This window comes from Cervus canadensis, chromosome 12, assembly GCF_019320065.1.
Source record: "Cervus canadensis isolate Bull #8, Minnesota chromosome 12, ASM1932006v1, whole genome shotgun sequence".
In the NCBI taxonomy this organism is placed as follows: Eukaryota; Metazoa; Chordata; class Mammalia; order Artiodactyla; family Cervidae; genus Cervus; species Cervus canadensis.
Genome location: NC_057397.1, coordinates 66,527,218 through 66,546,994, shown reverse-complemented (window position 1 = coordinate 66,546,994; position 19,777 = coordinate 66,527,218). Strand labels below are relative to the sequence as shown.

Here is a 19,777-nt window from a genome sequence, read left to right as displayed (position 1 = left end):
GGATCTTGCTGACCCATGAATCAAACCCATGTCTATCGCATCTTCTGCATTGCAGGCAGATTCTTTACTGCTGAGCCACCAGGGAAGCTAGGCTAGTCTAGCCACCCCAAAATAATAGAGTCCTATTACCATGATGTGATTCTTCTGGGCCCTCTACTGAATGTTGTAGATGATGTAAAGGATTCATCAGACTGACTGACCAGATTTCAAATTTTTCCCTCCCTGTGTGAGCTTTGGGAATTATTCAGTTTATAACTCTGGTCATTCTGTACGCAGGCTTGTGGAATTTCACACTTTATACAGCATAGTACTCAGCAGAGATTCAAAGGAATCCCTACACAAGTAAATTCTTTTTCTGTGTTACTCCCTCCTTTCTGGAACTCTATCCCACAAGCTCAGCCACCTCCGTCTCCCCCAAACTTTGTCTCTATCTCTTCAACTCAGCAAGTCTCTGGATTCCCTCCTGCCATATCACTGATCCATAAATTGCCTGTAGGCAGAAGGTTGGGGGATTCACAGGATTCACAGGGCTCATCTTATCTCTTTTCCTTCTCTCAAGAATCAATGTGCTACCTGTTGTCCAATGCATGAAAACAACCGTTTCATCTATTTTACCCTATTTTCTAGTTGTTTATGGTCTGAAGTTAAATCCAAACCTCCTTACTCTTCACAGGAAAAGTGAAATTTTTCTCCTTAGGCTTCACAGGAAGGTGAAATTTTTCTAGATGGTTCTTAATATGCAACCATGTTTGGAAATTCCTAATATTAACAACTTTACATAGCTTTTGTTTGTTTGTTTGTTTGTTTTTTGGCCACATCACATGGCATGTGAGCCTGTAGGATCTTAGCTTCCCAACCAGGGAACAAAACCATGTCCCCCCACAGGGGAAGCATGGAGTCTTAACCAATGGACCACCAGGGAAATCCTAATAATTCTCATCTATATTTTATGATGTTATCAATGGAATTGCCTTCCTAGATTCAACTTAAACATATGCATTTCTGATAACAATACTACTAGTATAATATAGGATTATATTATCTTGAATTCTTAACCACTATATTACAGAGTGGCTTACACTAATATTATATATTATATTATAGAGGATTAAAATAGTGTATAGTATTATATACTATATTATAGAGTATATTATCTTGTATTCTTAACCATTACATTATAGTGTATTCCAGAGAGCATTTAGTGTAACTGCTATCCATTTACATTTAAATCTGGAAAACATTTACTTAAGTTATATTAGTGGATATTACACATTTTGAGTAAGGTCACATAAGCAAAGAGATATTAGCAAAAATAATATACCTCCAAGTTCTTGACAATTTGCAATGGCCATATTGATAATCAGATTATTTGAATATCCCCCCCCCAAATTGTGCCACTAAAATTTTACATTTTAAATATCATTCTGCAGTACTCTGAAATTGTCATCTTTACCCAACCCCTAAGTTTCATCTCATCATCAACTACTACCTGGAAATTAAGATCAGAGTGATCCAGGGTGAGGGAGGGTCAGGACAGAAAGATCCACTAATTTACTGGGCATATCACTTGGAAATTTTTAAAAATAAACAGCATTTTTCATTTTAATCGGAATACTGGGATCAAAACAGTTACACCAAAACACTTCCTAAATCAAAATAACCACATCCAAATGGCTGTGTTAATCAGTTCTGTTAAACTGTTTTCCTTCAGGTTATCTTTTTTCAAAAGAGAAAGTGACTTAAAAATAAATCCTATTTTAAAAGATCACAGTTTCTGAAATATTTTGTTTTGGCTCTTAGTCATCTATTTTTGTCTATCGAGTCAAAACAGATTGGAATTTTCTAAACAGACCTTGAAATGGTAAGTGAAACCATGAATTAGGAGACTAAAGAGTAAATTGAATGTGAAAGGACATCTATCTTCTTTGCTCGGTCATTGAGGAAGGATATCTTCCACGTTTATCCTTAAGCCCATAGGGCCATCACTCTTTGCTGTTAGGTCGGGGAATGGCTACAATGTGATTTTCAGTAGTATTAATAGCACAGTAGTACTTCTTGAGATAAATGAAAGCAATCCATGTCTATTAATACATATTCCTAACACAGTAAATGACTGCAGGAATGTGCTTGGATGCCCATGGCTGCTGGCAGGCCTCGGGTTCACCCTGGCTATCGCCCAGAAACAGGAGGGCTTTTGTCACATGACTGTCTCCTTAGGACAGCTCCAGGGTGGCAGCCAGCTTCCCCAGAGCAAGCAAATCAGAGAGTGAGAATGACAGGGCAGCCCAAGAGAGAAACCACAGTCTTTCTCTTACCTAATATCAGAAGTGACACCCGTCACTTCTTCCAGACTCTATTCACTAGTATTCCGTCACTAAACCCCACCCACACTCTTGTTAAGGGGATGATACCAGGGAATGCATAGGGAGTTGGAGGCAACATCTACTTAATTGATCTTGCATGCAAATTGCAACTATCATCTTCCAGATCACCAGGTTGTTATTAAATTTGCTTGACACTGATCAGTCCAAGGCACCTCAGTACAGTTGAGCTTGTCAACCACTTACTCCTTTTTATGATTTTCTTCTCTGACTTTTGTCAGCACTTTAGTCTGCAAGTTTTTGTCTTATTTTTTGGCCTCTGTTTTTATTCTTTCATAGGGATACTTACTTTGCCAAGAGTTTTCACCTTATTCTCACCACAGATATTATTTATCCGTGTGTTTGTATATCACTGAAATGAACATTACTGAAATCTACCACGTATTAAGTGTCCTGACATCAACCACTCTAATTGGCAGAACCATTTAAAGATTAAACTCCTTTGAGTCAGTGGCCCAAGCTTATTATTTTTACATATTTGGCTCTGAGGGCAGACATACTGGAGATGTCTTTGTATTAAATCTGAAATCACCTGCATAAGCAGGTGGGAGTAGGAACAGACCGCTCTGCTTTATTGCTTTCCATTTTACTTTTGGAACATATGTTGTGGTTTAAAAGCTTGGGTTTGTTCTGCATTTGCTCATCTGAAAGTGATTTCAGTTGAGTAATTTAATGATTGGAACATTGCAGAGCTTTTTCCAGGGCACCAAAACTTTTAATATGGTTTATGAATTTCTGCATCACTTTCTAGCTGACTGTTCTCAGCTGCTGGGGAGTCTACCAAGTCTCTCTGTAACTCCATAGTTCTGACCTCAATAAAGGGATTTTCATACCTTTTATTTCCTTAAAATGTTTGCCAAATGATCTTAGACTCTGATCGTGGTGAAATACCAGAGATAGGAACAGTCCAAGGTGGGCAAAGATTACTGTAAACATTTACTTTATAACCTTTTGGTGGAAGAGTCCTTAAACCTGGAGTCAGGGAACATCCAAAATTCCTTCCGAAGACTTGACAGGAGTGGAGTGAAATGAGTGATAGGAAACTTCATGAGCAAAGGCATAGGGTTGTCATCACTGCTTCTGCCTATTTCTTAGGAATAAAAAAAAAGTAATAGTCATTTGTGGATTAAGTGAATAATGCATGAACCTAAAGAAGATAATCCTTAGCTAAATTCAGAGTGTCCTAATTCAGGGGGCAAATGTCATGTCAATCATTGGGCTGACTCTTTGGATGGATAAGGCTGTCATTGACAGAGCAGTTTTCATCATGCACTCTTGTTGAGGGTTCACTCATCCTCAACAAATGCTTTCCTCCTTACTTTTCTTTCCTTTCCCTTACTCTGAGCATCTTTCCATGCTTCCTTTATATTTCAAACATGATTTTATAAAGAAACTATGAGCATTACTAATGCTAAGCTGTTTTAAAGAGCTGGGCATATGTCAAGAAGAAAACTATTTCGGCACAGTTCCAGAAAACACATGCCCAAATGACTTCATTCCTAGCTCCATTGCATGGTATTGTCCTTGGCAGAAATGTGGCAATTAAATCCCTACAAATTCTGAAATAGCTAGATTCCTGGGTTGAGGTTTGTGGCAAAGAGTTTTGCTTAGAGTTTTAAATTGTTATTTCACTATAGCAGAAAGTTATTTTTAACTTTCAGTTCATTTTTCTGTATTCTTGTTCAATAATGTCTAATCGTGGATAAGGCGAGGCTTCCCAAATTAAGTCACAGACCAGTTAAAACTAAAACGAGATCTTTGCCCTTTAATAGTCTTTGACAAGGAGGACACAGATTTTGGATTATACAGTTAATAGGCAAACCACCTTGGGCTCAGGTGAATTGAGGCAACTTTGCTAAAAAAGAGAACTGAACTTCTGGAAGGTCTTAGAATGCTTCAGTTTAATTCAACACTTACCAAGAAACTGTTTTATTAAAGATTCTTTGCTGGCAGCAGAGTTACAATGATAATAAGACCTGGTCTCCTGCCCTCAAGTTGTGTAGAGTGTGTGCTGGATAGGGATGGGGTGAGGTGAAGTGAACACATGAATAAATAATTAAAATAAGACTTGATGCTCTACAGACATCCTACTAGACATGTAAGATGAATAAGGCAGAACATGTGTAAAATGGTAACAAGTCTTAACCTTCAAAATGTACAGTGTGGAAATTCACGAAATTCAAAGTTGTGCAAGTACAACTCTTAAGCAAGTGAATCAAATAATGTGCTCTATTAGACCTCGATGCGGGGTGAGGGAGAATAGCTGACTGAAGACACTATAATTGATGAATTATATCTGTGTCTACATTCCTTGAAGGGATTCTAAAATATGACCATCTGAGGTCCTTTCTGGACTTCATGTGTTAGTCGTTCAGTCATGTCCAACTCTTGCAATTCCATGGATTGTAGCCCACCAGGCTCCTCTGTCCATGGAATTTTCCAGGCAAGAATACTGGAGTGGGTAGCCATTTCCTTCTCCTGGAGATCTTTCCCACCCAAGGACTGAACCCAGTTCTCTGGCTTAGCAGGCTGATTCTTTACCCTCTGAGCCATGGACTCTGGGGATCACTTTTCATGAGGTGAGGCAGCATCCATGCTGGTTTCCCCCAAACATCCTCATTCCTGGGCTGAGCCATAGGCGAATTCAATCTCAGGGTTGTTTGGTCCCCCAGGGGAGTCCACCAGAGCACTCTGGGGAAGGAAGTTTGGACAACTGGCCACTGTGGCCTTTGCTCATGTTCCAGTAAGCAGGAGGAGAGCGCACGGGGTAAGTAAAGCTAGACGGACTGCAGGTACTGAAACTGAAGGTGCTTCAAACCTGTAGGGAAGAGAAAACTATTTCTGTGTTCTCCCACAGACTGGGTTTTCTCTCCTAGCTGGTTCTTCTCCAGGGTTATCCCTATGTCTTTGGATTCTGCCCACCCTGTTCAATGCTTGTACCTCCTTGACATTTTCTGCCCACATTTTCTCTCCATTCATTGAAAGTTCAGCAGCTAACTCTTCTCTGCCATCGATGTACATCTTGGCTCCATAATTAGATTCTAAGTTAAGCTATTCACTTATTCAAACACAGAGCCTCTCCTACATGCCAGCACCATGCTCAGTGATGGGATACAACAGCGAACAAGGTTTCTGCCCCTAAAGATGCAAACTAATAAAGGATATAATATACACTATGAAAGTGCCAGGAAGAAAATTAACAGGTGTAAAAATAACAGACAGGACAGCTTGGAAGAGACCAACTTAACACTGAGACCTAAAGCAAGAGAAAAGGGCCGACACAAAAAAAGGGGGTTAGAAGTAGGAGAATCTTCCAGGCAGAGGCACATGTAAAGGAACAGAAGGGGAAGGAATTTGCCCCCTTAAGGAAGTGCCAGATGGCCGGTGTGACTAACGCATGGTGAGTAAGAGGGAGGAGGCAGGAGATGAGGTCAGAGTGGGTAGGGGTTGGATAAGAGAGGCCTGCAAAGGAATTCAACGTTATATTTCATTCATGCAACATTTGACGCTCAGTCCACAACTTCATTCAAAAGTCCTCTGGATGCCCAGCACAGATCTTTGCCTGAGATGAGCTTTCAGCAAAGACTTGCTCATTGAAATGACTGAGTGCCCCCAATCTTGCACCAACGCTTGCAGAACCTCCTGCCCATCACTCATCCTCTGCCCAACTTCAGAGACAGGTCTTTGGTATGCCAAAGGTCTCTCTTCAACCCTTGGGCTGGACAACGCTTAGCCCTCACATGTGCTTTTCCCAGGAAATGGAGAGCTCAGTGGATGAGAATGATCTTGGTGAGCAGGTCTCATCACCAATTCTCTTCTTTTTTTTTTTTTTTCCATTTTATTGAGAAATATAGCAATGGACAAATAACATAGCAACAGACTTAAAAGTATACAAAGTGATGAGTTGATATACGTACATGTTATGAAAGAATTCTTCCCACTGAACTAATTAAATCAACACAGCCATCACCTCACATATTTACCTTTTGTGTGAGAGAGAGAACACTGAAATTCTACTCTCTAAGCAAAGTTCAGGTGTATAGTACATTGTTATAAGACTAACCTGCTTCCTGGAGGTGGCTCTGCAGTGTAGTTAAAACCTGAGAGTTGGGAGCTGGGCTGCCAGAGATCCTTATCCTCGTACATTACCTATTAGTTGTGCTGTAGGAGATGAATCTGTTCACTTCCTGAGCCTTGGGATTCTTCCTCGTAAGGTTGCTTTCTCAAAGGGTTTCTGTGAAGATTAGATGGGATTATGCATGGACAGCTCTAAATACGGTGCCTGACACGTGGTGAAGACTAAATGATTAGCTATTGTTAGCTACTGCTGATTATTAATAGCATTCGTATTAGCAATCATGGCCCTTAAAATACCCCAGATTTCCCAATTCTATCCTTCCCTTCTCTATTTGGAGAAACCCTAAGGTAGAGCTGGGCACCACTTCTGCGATGGCTTCCCAGACCCTCAGATAGAAGTGAAGATCGCCCCCTTCTGCCACCGAAGCAGTCCGTGTGTGCGCCACCTTGGTGTGACTTGCTCAGCTCACTGCACAACGATCATTGAAGTTGTCTCCCTTGTGCAACTGTGCCTTAGAACAGAGACAGTGCCTCTTTGTAACAATGATCAATTCAAGACTTGCTTTCTTTTTCACGCTTTAACCTCTCTGCAGTTGAGGATGCATCTTACTAATAATGGAATGGCAAAGTTGATTTGCAGAGCTCTTGTCTTTCTTCTCTGGTGGCTCAGACAGTAAAGCGTCTGCCTGCAGTTCAGGAGACCTGGGTTCGATCCTGGGGTTGGGAAGATCCCCTGGAGAAGGAAACGGCTACCCATTTCAGTATTCTTGCCTGAAAAATCCCATGGACAGAGACGCCTGATCGACTTCACTTTCTTTCTTTCTTAGTGTCACTTGAAATAACAGTGCATCTTATAAAAGATGGTTCCTTAGATTAGATGAAATATGGTAGTCTGGGGCATGGACTTCAGAGTTACAACTTCTAGGGTTGTTTACTTGGTATGCGACCTTGAGCAAGTTACATACTTCACCTTTCTCTATTACAGTTTCTGATCTGTACAACAGACATAATAATTGTACCTCCCTCATACAGTTGTTGTAACAATTCAATGACAATATTTTGCAAGGCTTTGAGAACAGTACAGGGCACATGATAAATGCTGTAGAATTACTAACTAATGTGATTTGTGTTCCCAGTGCCTAGCTCAGTATCAGACCTTGATGTGGTTGTTGTTATTTTAAGTCTCCAAGTAGTGCTGGACTCCTTGTGACCCCATGGACTGTAGCCCCCAGGCTCCTCCGTCCATGGGATTTTCCAGGCAAGAATACTGGAGTGTATTTTATTCTATTTCATTTCTCCAGAGGATCTTTCCTCAGAGATTGAACCTGAGTCTCCTATATTGGCAGGAGGATTCTTTACCTCTAGCCATGGTGGAGACTCGACAAATATCTGACCTATGGATAAGCAAAAGGACAAGATGGTCACCTAACTATGACAGCTATGGGATGGGGGTGGGGGCAGGCTCAGATGTTCCCTCAAGAGGCCCCCTCACTGCAGGAGCTGGAGGATCGCCACCTCCACCTTCAGGATCACATCCCCAGTCAGCAGCCTGGCGGAGTAGGGGTTCTGAGATCAGAGGCTTCTGTCCAACGTGGGCTTCTCTAACAGTCTTTGCTTCGAGCTCGGCCTAGGCCTGGCCCCGGGCTCTCAGAGCTGCACAGCAGGCCTGAGGCTCCTCCTAAAGGTCTTCCCGCCCTCCTTGGCTCCTTTAACACCCAGCACCCATCGGTCACAGCCCGGGCTCCCCTTACCCTCGCGGTTCCTTCCCTCCATCCCTCACAGGCCTTGCCTCCCACAGAACTTCTCCTTGCCTGGCCCTTTCTCAGCCTCCACTTCCTGAAGGGCCTTCCTGGAGAACACACGGGCCCAAGTAACCCTTCAGGTCACTGAAACCGAGCTGGGAGGATGCGGAGCAACCGCGGAAGAACTCACACCCCGAGGAAGCCGTACCCCAGGACCGACTTCCGGCTCAGCAGGAACCGGAACCGGAACCGGGACTCCAAGAAGTGATCCAGCGCCGAGTCGCGCGGCCTGCTTACTCCAGGGAAGGCTTCACCTTCAGAGGCCCCAGAAAGGCGCTCTGAGATCCTCCCACAGAGACCCACACTAGGCAAGGAGCCCCCCGGGGCCTCTCCCCTCCTGCCCCTGAGGGGACCTTTACCCGGTTCTTTGTGTCCACAGCCAGCCAAGGCCGTGGCAGACCCCTGGAAATTCCGCCTCTGGGATCTTCTCTCGGCCAAGAGCCAGAAAGTCTCAGTTTAACTTCGGTTACTAAAAATACCTTCTGTTTCCGCCCAGTCCTGTGCTTAATTCAAGTAACTAAAATGCTGCGAGCACACAGGTGCTATTTTTATTCCCACCTCCCTCACGTCTGCCCTCCTCCCCTTCCAGTGTAGCTTTCCAACTCCGGAACTTACCCCTCAGCCCAGCTGTTGCAATGGAAAAAGTGAGAACTCTTTCTCCCCATCAGAGGAGCCCTTGTTTCCATAGCCCGGCTTCACTCCTCTTTCTGTCCAACCATGCACTCCCAGGATGAGGATCTTGTGTAAAAAGGTGGGGGGTGGGCTTTGATTTCTGTCCCCAAACACCAAGGGCTATTGGAGACAAATAACTTGTGGAGGTCCCAGGTGTGACTTGTGCCCTAGCTGGGGACATTATTACCCCTGGGTTCCAGGACAGTCCCTTCTCCTTTAGAATTATCTACCCTGTCAGGATGCAGCCTTCCTTGTCCCAAGGGCCCAGATGGCTGATACATGACTAGCACGTAGCATACAGTCCTTTTGACATGTTGAATGGTGCCTGTACCATGCTCGAGGTACAAGTGGAAAACCAATAAAATGGGAAGTAAAAAACAGAGACATTACTTTGTCCACAAAGGTCCATCTAGTCAAGGCTATGATTTTCCCACTGGTCATGTATGGATGTGAGAGTTGGACTGTGAAGAAAGCTGAGTGCTGAAGAATTGATGCTTTTGAACTGTGGTGTTGGAGAAGACTCTTGAGAGTCCCTTGGACTGCAAGGAGATCCAGCCAGTCCATCCTAAAGGAGATCAGTCCTGGGTGTTCATTGGTAGGACTGGTTTTGAAACTGAAACTTCAATACTTTGGCCACCTGATGCAAAGAGCTGACTCATTGGAAAAGACCCTGATGCTGGGAAAGATTGAGGGCAGGAGGAGAAGGGGACGACAGAGGATGAGATGGTTGGATGGCATCACCGACTCAATGGACATGGGTTTGGGTGGACTCTGGGAGTTGGTGCTGGACAGGGAGGCCTGGCGTGCTGTGGTTCATGGGGTCACAAAGAGTAGTACATGACTGAGCGACTGAACCGAATTGTGTTATGAAAAATATTCTTTGTCTTTAACACTGTCAGGAAGTAGTGTTAGTCGTTCAGTCGTATCTGACTCTTTGCAATCCCATGGACTGTAGCCCGCCAGGCTCATCTGTCCATGGGATTCTCCAGGCAAGAATACTGGAGTGGGTTGCCATTTCCTTCTCCAGGGGATCTTCCTGACCCAGGGAGCAAACCCATGTCTCCTGCGTTGCAGGCAGATTCTTTACCGTGTGAGCTACAGGGAAGACTGTTAGGAATGTCCCTTTAAATAACCAAGTCTCCAAGCACAAGAAGACCACTTTACAGAAATGTGTGTTTTCAGAGTAATTTTTGCTCTAGTCTACAAAATTTTGCTCTTCCACAGGTGAAAGCCATGTCTTTCTTCTCAGCTTCATGGTTGGAGTTCACAGGCTCCTATGTGCTGGCAGGGTGACCTGGGTCTGTACCCACAAGGCCTCTCTCAGCAGAAGGATCTTTGAGGGCTGAGGAATGGCTCTCTTGACAGCACCCACCACCACCCCACCCCCCCCCCCTTCCCTGAGCTCTAGGTCATGGTCTGTGTTTCCAGCTGGGTTAAGATTAAGGCCTGATTAAGGTTAAAGGTGCCAGAAAGTTGAGAGGCTTGGGAAGCTGATGTTCTGAAGAAAGATGCTGATTCAGACCCCACAGAGGATCATATTCCACACCAGCCTGGTGCTAACCCCTCTGAGGATTGCCTGGAATAAGGGATATCAGCCGTGGTTGCACATTAGACTCACACAGGGATTTTTTTTTTTTTTTTCAGAATATTAAAGCTTAAACACCCTGCCCAGAGATGCTGACTCATTCGGGGATGGGGCTCTGGAGTGAGTATTTTTTTTTTTTTTTTATACTGTCATTTTAAATCTTTAATCAGATTCCATTCATCATTATCAGTCATATTACATGCCATGATTAGCTTTCTATAAACAATTTTGCCTTCTGTGTACAAATTGGTATCAATGAAATAAAAAATAAAACCATATACTAGGCAAAGAATTTTATTTATCTTTGTCTCAAACTTTATTCTTAGGCTTCTTCAGCTTCATTAGCTACAAAGAATGAATTGTATATAAGCAAAAACTGAAAAGAGCTGCAGTGTCCAGGGGCTTAGGCTTAAAAATATTAGAGATCTAGATTTTATCAGATCCATAAACAAAATTTTAAAAAGCAGTCATAATATAAAATAGCAGCTCCCAGTAACTTCTTCAAGATTTATCTTCTTCAGAAGTTAACTCAATTCAGTTTGCTTCATTCTTGGAAGCCTCATCAAAATTCTCCACAAGATCTGGAACTTCATCATCATCCTCCTCTCCAGTGGCAAGTGGTGCTTTCCCATCCACAGATTGTTTGGGCAGAGCTTCAGCCAGTCTCCTTAAACTGGTCAGACTGTCGGCACCAAGCTGGTTTAAGATGCTGGGGAGCATTTCTGTCAGTTGCTTTGTCTCAGCGTGGCCTGTTATGGTGAAAGTGTTTGCTGCCAGAGATGCCTGAACTTTAGGGTTGTTAAAGTGGATCACTGTTCCTTGATTTGTGAACATATTCACCTCTTCAATACCAGAGATATTGTTTACCCCTAACTTCTTTAAAGAGAACTGAAGTTTTTTGTCATCTGCTGTGGCTGTTCTATGAACCACCTTCTTCTTTCTGCGAGCAGTTCCTTTCCCACCAATGCGCACTTGTGCCTGCAGTTTGGCGAGTTTCTCCTGGTTCATGATAGTTTCTTTCATCTTGTTGGAGCGGAAATGGGGCCGCGCGGGGGACTAGGGTTGACGCTCAGGTGGTCTCGGGCAGACCAGCTGAGGTTGGGCGCACACACGCGGGGACGCAAGATGGCAGCTAGAGCTGGAGTGAGTATTTTTTAAAAACTCCCCCAGGTGATTCTAACATGTGTCCACTGAGCACCCCTGTGGTAGAGAGCTGGCCATCCACAGCTGTCCATAGTCTCGGGATTTAGCCAGAAAGATACAGGCTTCAGTGAGAAGAAATTTAGGAGCAACGAGACTGTGTGTGTGTTTGGAGAACCCACATGCATTGTGTATGCATTGTATGGATATCTTCATAGATGTGTAAAATGTATATATAAGTGTAGAAGGACATTTGCAGCAAAATCGAAAGTAGCATTAGCTTTGAGACAGTCTCCTCATAAGATAACTCCTAGGTTTGAATGCTACTTTTTCTCTCTTACTATTTTAAAACCTGTTTTAAAACACTGATATGATGAACAAATAGTGTATGATACCTGATTCATGGAGACAGAAGGTTAGAACAGTTGTTGCCAGGGACTAGGGATAGGAAGGGATGAGGAGTTCATGTTTAATTGTTTCATTTAGAAGCTCTACACATTCATGAAAAAGTTCTAGAGATGGGTGACGGTGATGGTTGTCCAATAATGTGAATGGACTTAATGCTACTGAACTGTACCTTTTAAAATAGTTTAAATGAATTTTAAAAATAAAATTTTAAGACATCGTTTCTTTTCAGATAACTCTTAAGTTTCCAAGTTTAACAAGTTCCCATGATGCGTATAGCATCACACAGAACCTTGAAAACAAATTCCTTCCTTCTTTCCCTGGATACTTCTTGCCCTGGATACCTCCCGAGGTAAACTTAGCTTCCTGCCTGTGAGTATCTGGACCATGGACCACCCCCACCCCATCGCCGCTACCACCACCGCCCGAGATCTCTTCCCTTCCTTTACTGCGGTTCAGAAGCCCCCAAGGCTTTCCTCAGAGCTTCTCCCAGGAGTACCCCCACCCCTGCTCCTGAGACCCTCTCTCTCTCTCAGCCACTTGTCAATCATCCAGAAACTCTTGCGGGCTTTGTCACTCACAGGCCTCACTCACCACTGCTTTCAGCTCTGAGGATGTTTGAACGGTGCATCACTTTACATGTAGGGAAAAGCAGGGTGGTAAAGTGGGAGCTTAAGGTATCCTTGAAGATACCGTAACTAAACACAGGATGGATTAGTTTCAATTTTGTCTGATGGGTGCCCCTTAAATGACAATAGCATAAATGGCTTAAATGAATCAGGTATTTCATGTATTCATTCTTTAAAAACCTACGGAGGAGCCGCTATGAGCCAAGACTTGTCAGAGAGACACTGAAAGGATCCAGAGAAACCCCAGACTAGTTGGGGAGGTCAAATGCGCTCCAGTTGTGGAACAGAAGGTCCACAAGTAAGGTACAAACATCCAGTCTTCTAGTTGCCAGGGCAGAAGTCCACTGAGTTTTAAGTAAAAAGGAACATACTGCCTCACAGGATGGCAAAGTCCAGAGGAAGGCTGCCCTCAGACAGAGCTGGAACAGGCACTCAGCATTTTCAAAGCCTCCTCTGAACTCTCTGTGGGCCTTGCTCTGAAACAGGCTTACCTCTTATGGTGACGAGAATGCTCTAAGCTTATTTTCTACTAGTTTAGCAAATTGTACTTAAAGAGAGCTGTTTTCTGAGAGTTTCGACAAAATTCTAGAAGTGAGTCTAGGGACATGGGGAAAAACAGGAAATTGACGCCTCAAACTATACAGACTGGGTGTGGAAAAGCTGGGGAAAGGGGGGGGAAGATGTCTTCCAGTGGAAATGGAACCACTCTCACCAGCAGAGGGAATAGGTCCTGGCATTTTCCTCACCACAGTGTAGAGGTTTAGAGGAGATGGTGGCCAGGTCCCTGTAGTATCCTCAGAGAAGGCTTCCCAAAGGGACCAGTATTTAAATTGGTCTTGAAGACTCTTAAGAATGGGTAGGATCTGGTCATGAAAGGAGTAGAAGGTTTAGAGGGAGGGCCCACCAAGGGGAAAAAGCATGAATACTAATCAGTGACTTTAGATGAGAAGGTTATGTGTGATCAGTCTACTATTAGGTGATACAAGTTGGTCTAGAGAGGACAACCCTGAACTGAGGCAGGAAGGTTCTTGAGCCCGTTGAGCAGACCTGCCACAGAACTGCCTGTCTTTCAGGAATGATACAGGGATCTGGCATTCTGCAGTCCATGGGGTCGCAGAGTCAGGCACAACTGAGAGACTGACCAACAACAAGGACGCAGTTTTAAGTGACCTAGATCACAGTCACTTTTGGTCAAAAACACACAAGAAAATTTCCTATAGAAGTTAGACCATTCTTTAGGCTGGGGTATAATTTGTGCAGTAGATTTGCTTTTGGCGCTCCTAGATTTTTGTCTTCTTTTGTTTGGTCTTTCAGCATTTGATGAGACAAGAGAGAACCTCATCCATCATGAGACTTCCAACGAGTCTTGTGTGAAAAAAAAAAAACAGGTAAAAAAGCTCAGTATGATGCTGAGACACAGGATAACATTATGCAAGAAAGTAATACTGAGGTCTTAGAAACAGAGTTTACATAATTTCTTTTGTCTTTTTTGCTTTCAAAAAAATATAAAGCCCACAAAGAGGGTTATTTATGAAAAACAGAATTCCACAGCCTGCTTTAGCCATCAGTGTAGGAGCACCTTTTCAAAAGCAAGTTGTTTTCCCCAAAATTCCTGAAAATTCTGAGAGGTTGTGTAATATTGAATGCTTTCAAAGACTCAAATCGGGAGCTGGACAACAGCTCCAGGTCCTAGAAGTGCTTCCAAATCTGAGGTTTTCTTATTTAAAAATTTAAAATTCCTCATGTACCTGCCTTGAACATCCCAATCCATGATCATAAGCACAGTGAATTTTTATTTCATTGTGGACCCCTCTTTATGGGTTAATTCTACATGAGAGGTAATTTTGATTAATGATAGGTAACCACTCCTTCCCTCAAGAAATGCAAAGAACCATGAAGCAGAACCAAAGAAATCCAAGAAACAAAACCACAGCCAATGTTTATTCTTGATTGTTGTCACTACATCTTTCATGCTTCCTTATTTTCCTTCACCATTAAATATATAATAACCAAAACTTTATTAATATACACATAAAGGAAACGTGCACAGCACATGAGCATGGTGGGTGGTGAGTAAACATGGTGAGTGGTTGGTGTTTGCAACCAGGGTCTGTGACTCAGGCCTCTTCAAACGATGAAGTGTTTCTGTTCAAACTGAGGGACAGGTCTGCCCTTTTATTTTTTTTCCTGAGACTCTGCTTTGTTCTTTTCTCCAACAAATGTTTTAAAATTAGTGAAATACCAAGGGAGATATGGTGGAAGGAGACACAGGATGGAATTAGAAAAAAGCATAAATGGAATCCAGAAAGCTCTGTGATGGGTGACTGATAAAACCTCTTGAGGAAGCAAAAATAAACAGAGTATTTCATCAGCCCCTCATTCCCTAAGAGGGAAAAATACACACATTTTTGTGTTTGGAGAAATAGCTATGGCATTTGCAGAGTAGAAAAGTGTCATGAGAAATTGGAAAATATCTCTAATGTCTATAGCACATGAAATATCTAAAAGTAATAAAATATCGAAAGACAAGAGAGTTTATCTGTAAAACTGGCCATGCACATGTTGGATGAAAAGTAAAAGTATGGGATTAAATGGTTGTGTTACTGAAATAGCACTTGGTACATAAACTCAAACATTCTTTTTCACATTCAGTTTCTCAGAGGCTTGACTTCAGATGCCTGAGCACTTTCAGCATTATGTTGGCCTTTATCCCTCTTCATCCGGAAAAACACCACTGCTAAAATTATACCTAAAAGAGAAAAATCAGAGTCAAATAGATGAAATCTTACAATGTACTGTCACATTCATTTATAAAGTAGCACTCTGGTAGGAAAAAATGACTCATATAATTTCACTTTGTGAGTGGGTCAACAAAGCTTCGTTGTCATGGTGATTAAGGGCTTCTAGGCATGGGTTTTCTTGGATGAGTACGATTATCACTTATCTTGCTGTCAGTGTGTAACAAGTCCCAAGTTATATATAAGCTGATGGCTATCCCCAGGCCTCTGTCAAGGGATATAGGACTTTATGCTTGCACTACCCTGAAGACTAAGTGTATGAGCAGCTGACAGAGTTCCTGAACTTAGGACACAGTCAATAGATGTTGATTCCAGTCCTCCTTCTCCTTCCCTGGAGGAAATAGTCCAATGAGAACAACCAGAGAGCTTTTCTTGGATTTGTCAACCTACCTAAAGCCTACTTTCACCAAGTATCACATTTTCTTTCACACCTTCCTCATGGCTCCAGCTTGAGTAGACTACCTAACCTCTCTGCTTTCCCTCATCTCTGGCCTCCTACAAAATTACATTGTGTGTTTTAGCACTACATGTGTACTACAAACCAGAGACCTATATGAAAAAGGAGATTGTTTCTAGGAAATTAACCTGGCATTAGGGTCACAGGAGGAATAATGGCAGAAAAGACTGGATGCTCAGAGGCCCATTAAGAATCTTACAATAATCCCAATCCTCATATTTTGAAAAAAAGTAAGGATATGAAACTACAAGATCCTATTACTTCTATCTGTAGATCACCAAATTCATCCAATCTTTAACTTGTGGTAAAATTTTGAGAGTAAATGGTCATGCTAGAAAACCATGGCATGTAAGCTCAAAAATCCTTTCAAGATGAGAAGACAAATAGAATAAGAAAAGGCATAGACGTAGGGGGGAGTTTGGTAAGTGAGTAAACCTCAAAAGCCAGCTCAATTAGCATAGATTTGCAGCAAACTGTTGTCAGAGAGAAATAATGGTCACCATGCATATATTAGGGACTTCCTTATAGCTCAGACAGTGAAGAATCTGCCTAAATGCAGGAGACCCAGGTTTGATCCTTTGGTTGGGAAGATCCTCTGGAGAAGGGAATGGCAACCCTCTCCAGTATTCTTGCCTGGAGAAGCTCATGAACAGAGGAGCCTGGTGGGCTATGGTCTGTGGGGTCGCAAAGGATTGGACACAACTGAGCGACTAACACTACTATTACTATGCACATATTAGGATGGGCCATGGTCACGTCACAAAGCCCCTTCTATATCATAATAATGAGGAATACAAACAGAAGGGTATAAGGAAATGAAATCCCTTTTAGAGCTATGAATCAGAATCCAGGGTGGTAGACCGAATGATGGCAGAAAAGAACAGATGCCAAAAGAACAATGAAGAAGACTTAGAATAACCCCAGCTCTTCCTTTAAAAGAGAAAGGATGTGAAACTCTGTCAACTCCTTCACTCAAGTGCATGTGAACTGATGAAGTATCTACTTCTAATACTTAATTTGTGGTGAGAACAACCATTGAAAGAGGGTAAAGACTAGAGTAGACACTGAGCTGTTTACAAAAAAGAAGACAGGGAACTCTGCTCTCTAGGGGCCAAGGCAGAGTGAGGCCTGCGATGCAGTGGAATTATTCTGAGATAATAAAGAATCAAGGTCCACAGTCACAATAACACAAAAGGGGGAGTTCTGCAACATGTCAGGTCCTTCAGACATGCCCGCATCTCCACTGGAAGGCCAGCTTCTACCTATTCCAACAATGGCAGACTAGACCCTAAGCTCTGTGAGTGAAAGATCCGTTTATGTCACCATGTCTTCCACCAGGCCCAGTACCTGACACATAACAGAGGCACAGCTACTGCATTTCTTTCTCCTTCATCATGAAAGCTTGGTAACTCAGAGTGAGATACAATAATTTATTCTTTAAAGCCGCATATGTGGTGTTTCCCAAATTAACCAGCAAGGCAGTGATGGATGGAGGGTAGTACCAAAGCAGTAACTCCCAATCAGGAAGGCTGGCTATGGTTTGCTGGTGATCTATATTCTTGGTTATTGCCCAGGTTGCCATTTGAGCAGCCCCAGCTCAGCCTATGAAGTCAGACCCTCGTGTAAGCTCATGTTTCTGAGGCCCAGGGCAGAAATCCTTGAAACTATACTCACCAATGACCAAAAAGGTGGCAAGGAGTATGCCAACTGCCATGCCCACCGGGGGTATCCCAGGCATGTGAGCCGCTGGCTGGAAACACCTATTTTCCACACACTTGCAGAAAGTAACTGAGAAACAGAATAATATTTGGTAGATAAATTTTCAAGCAAACAACTGCAAGATCCTGTATTAAAGATAAGAATTCTCACAAATTACCATATTGAGAGACATTATCCCAAGTTGCCTGTGGCAAAATATCTACCTGGCAAAGAGACAGTCCCTTCCATGGGTTGCCAGCCACCATCACTGATGCGGATTGGGATGTTGTAAACTCTCTCCTCAAAGCCCGTGTGCTTGGTGGAGAGGCGGGCATGAGTTCCTGTCAGAAGAGGGGAAAAAAATGACTGACGTGAAAACACAACTGTGGGCCCCTGGATGAGCAGGAATAAAGCTAATCTCTGTCTCATATGTGAATGGTTAGATGAAAGTGTGAGTTAAACTACCACAAGTATCACCACTCCACAGGTACCCCCCATAATGTTAAAAAGGATGCTGAAGCAGCCATCAAATTCTCAATTCCTGACTTCGCTGTAGAAATGAACACTAAATGCAGCAGGTTGTCATTACTCCTGGTAGTTATGTTCCATAAAGTGGCCACAAACACTGAATTAGAAAACATATTTGAAGAAGTAATTGCTAACATCTTTCCAAATTTGATGAAAACTCTACATCCTCAGATCCAAGAAGATCAGCAAATCTCAGGAAAAAGAAAAGTGAACACAACTACACCAAGGTATATAATACTCAATTTACTGAAAATTAGTGAAAAAGAAAATCTTAAAGGTATCCAGAGAAAAAAGGATATTATACTCAAAAGAACAAAGAAGAACCAACACAATCCAGAACACAGTGAAGAAATGTCTGTAAAGTACTGAAAGAAAAACTCTGAGTAAGTTTAAAAGTACTCCAATCACATGTTCTCAGGTCACTATGGAATTAAATTAGAAATCAGTAACCAGGAAGATGTGGGCAGTCCCCACATATATGAGAACCAAATAGCCTACTTCTAAATAACCCATGTGTCACAGGAGAACTCTAAAGGGAAATTAGAAAGTGTTTTGAACTAAATGAAAATAATACATCAAACTTTATGGAATACAGCTAATACGACACTGAGATCAATTATAACACCAAATGCCTACATTAACAAAGAAAAAAATTCTCAGTTGCTTCAGCTTCCACCTTAATCAAAACAGAACCAAAAAGCAAGTTAAAAACAACATAAGAAGAATACAGGAAATAATAAAGATCCAAGCAATGAAATGTAAAACAAAAAATAAGGCAAAATCAATGAAACCAAAAGTTCATTCAGTGAGATTAATAACCTCTAGCCAGACTGTTCTGGACCAAAATAGAGGCAAAACTTTCCAATATTAGAATGAGGTGATATCACTACATATTCTGTAATTATTAAAAGTAATAAAATATTATGAACAACTTTGTGCCAATGAATTAGACAAATTAATTGAAACAGAGAAATCATTTGAAAGATACAAACTAGCAAGCTCAACCAAAAATAAATCTATAACTTGAGTAGTCCCTTATCTATTAAAGAAATCGAATTTGCAGTTAAGACTTCCTACAAAGAAAACTTTGGGCCAGAAGGCTTCACTGGTGAATTCTATCAAACTTTAAGGAAAAAATAAAAAGCAATTTTACACAAATTCTTCCAGATAATTGAAGAGGTAGAACACTTTCTAAATCATTCTATGAAGCCAGCACTACTCTGATACCAAAATCAGACAAAGGCACTATAAGGGAAAAATATAGGCCAATGTCCCTTATGAATATAGATAGAAATATTCTTAAAATTTTAGCAAATTGAATCCAATCAGTTATAAAAATGCTAATATTTCACATCAAGTAGGCCTTATCTCAGGAAAAGACTGAATTAAGATATAAAAGTTGATTGAAATATTTCACCAACTAACAGACAAAAACAACAAAAACCTAAATTAACCAACAACCATCTAAATAGATGCAGAAAAAACACCTGAAATTTTTAGCATCATACTTCATTAAAAAAAAAACAACAACAACCTCTCAGCAAGTTAGGAATAAAAGATAAAATCCTCACTCTGATAATGGACATCTACAAAAACTTATAGCTA

The 19,777-nt window shown here is 41.9% G+C and overlaps 2 protein-coding genes and 1 long non-coding RNA gene across 8 annotated transcripts in view; all 3 read right to left on the bottom strand.

The window, feature by feature from the left end:
- Nucleotides 1-3,163: 3,163 nt before the first annotated feature.
- On the bottom strand, nt 3,164-8,688 carry LOC122451149. Of its 2 annotated transcripts, none has more exons than XR_006272318.1 (3): nt 8,620-8,688; nt 6,445-6,615; nt 3,164-3,471 (listed from the first exon to the last, which is right to left on the bottom strand). It is a non-coding gene; the product is annotated as an uncharacterized LOC122451149 (long non-coding RNA). The 2 variants fall into 2 exon arrangements; XR_006272319.1 differs by lacking the exon at nt 8,620-8,688 and adding an exon at nt 8,210-8,307.
- A 1,972-nt stretch (nt 8,689-10,660) lies between these two features.
- LOC122451357 (transcription factor BTF3) lies at nt 10,661-11,654 on the bottom strand. The gene has a single exon (XM_043484129.1). The coding sequence runs from the start codon at nt 11,538-11,540 to the stop codon at nt 11,052-11,054; it is 489 nt and encodes a 162-aa protein (XP_043340064.1). The 5' UTR covers nt 11,541-11,654; the 3' UTR covers nt 10,661-11,051.
- Nucleotides 11,655-14,604: 2,950 nt separating this feature from the next.
- Nucleotides 14,605-19,777, bottom strand: part of CDH17 (cadherin 17) — an 86,526-nt gene continuing 81,353 nt past the window's right edge. For all 5 annotated transcript variants that reach the window (XM_043484149.1, XM_043484151.1, XM_043484153.1 and 2 more), the window contains exons 16-18: nt 17,869-17,985; nt 17,621-17,734; nt 14,605-15,440 (exon numbers count right to left, since the gene is read on the bottom strand). In XM_043484149.1, the coding sequence (XP_043340084.1) occupies nt 15,340-15,440; nt 17,621-17,734; nt 17,869-17,985 (332 nt within the window). In that variant the 3' untranslated portion in view covers nt 14,605-15,339. The remainder of the gene's footprint in view (nt 15,441-17,620; nt 17,735-17,868; nt 17,986-19,777) is intronic.

Coding starts and splice junctions, on each gene's coding strand:
- LOC122451357 (XM_043484129.1), bottom strand. CDS start 11,540: ATGAAAGAAACTATCATGAACCAGGAGAAACTCGCCAAACTGCAGGCA.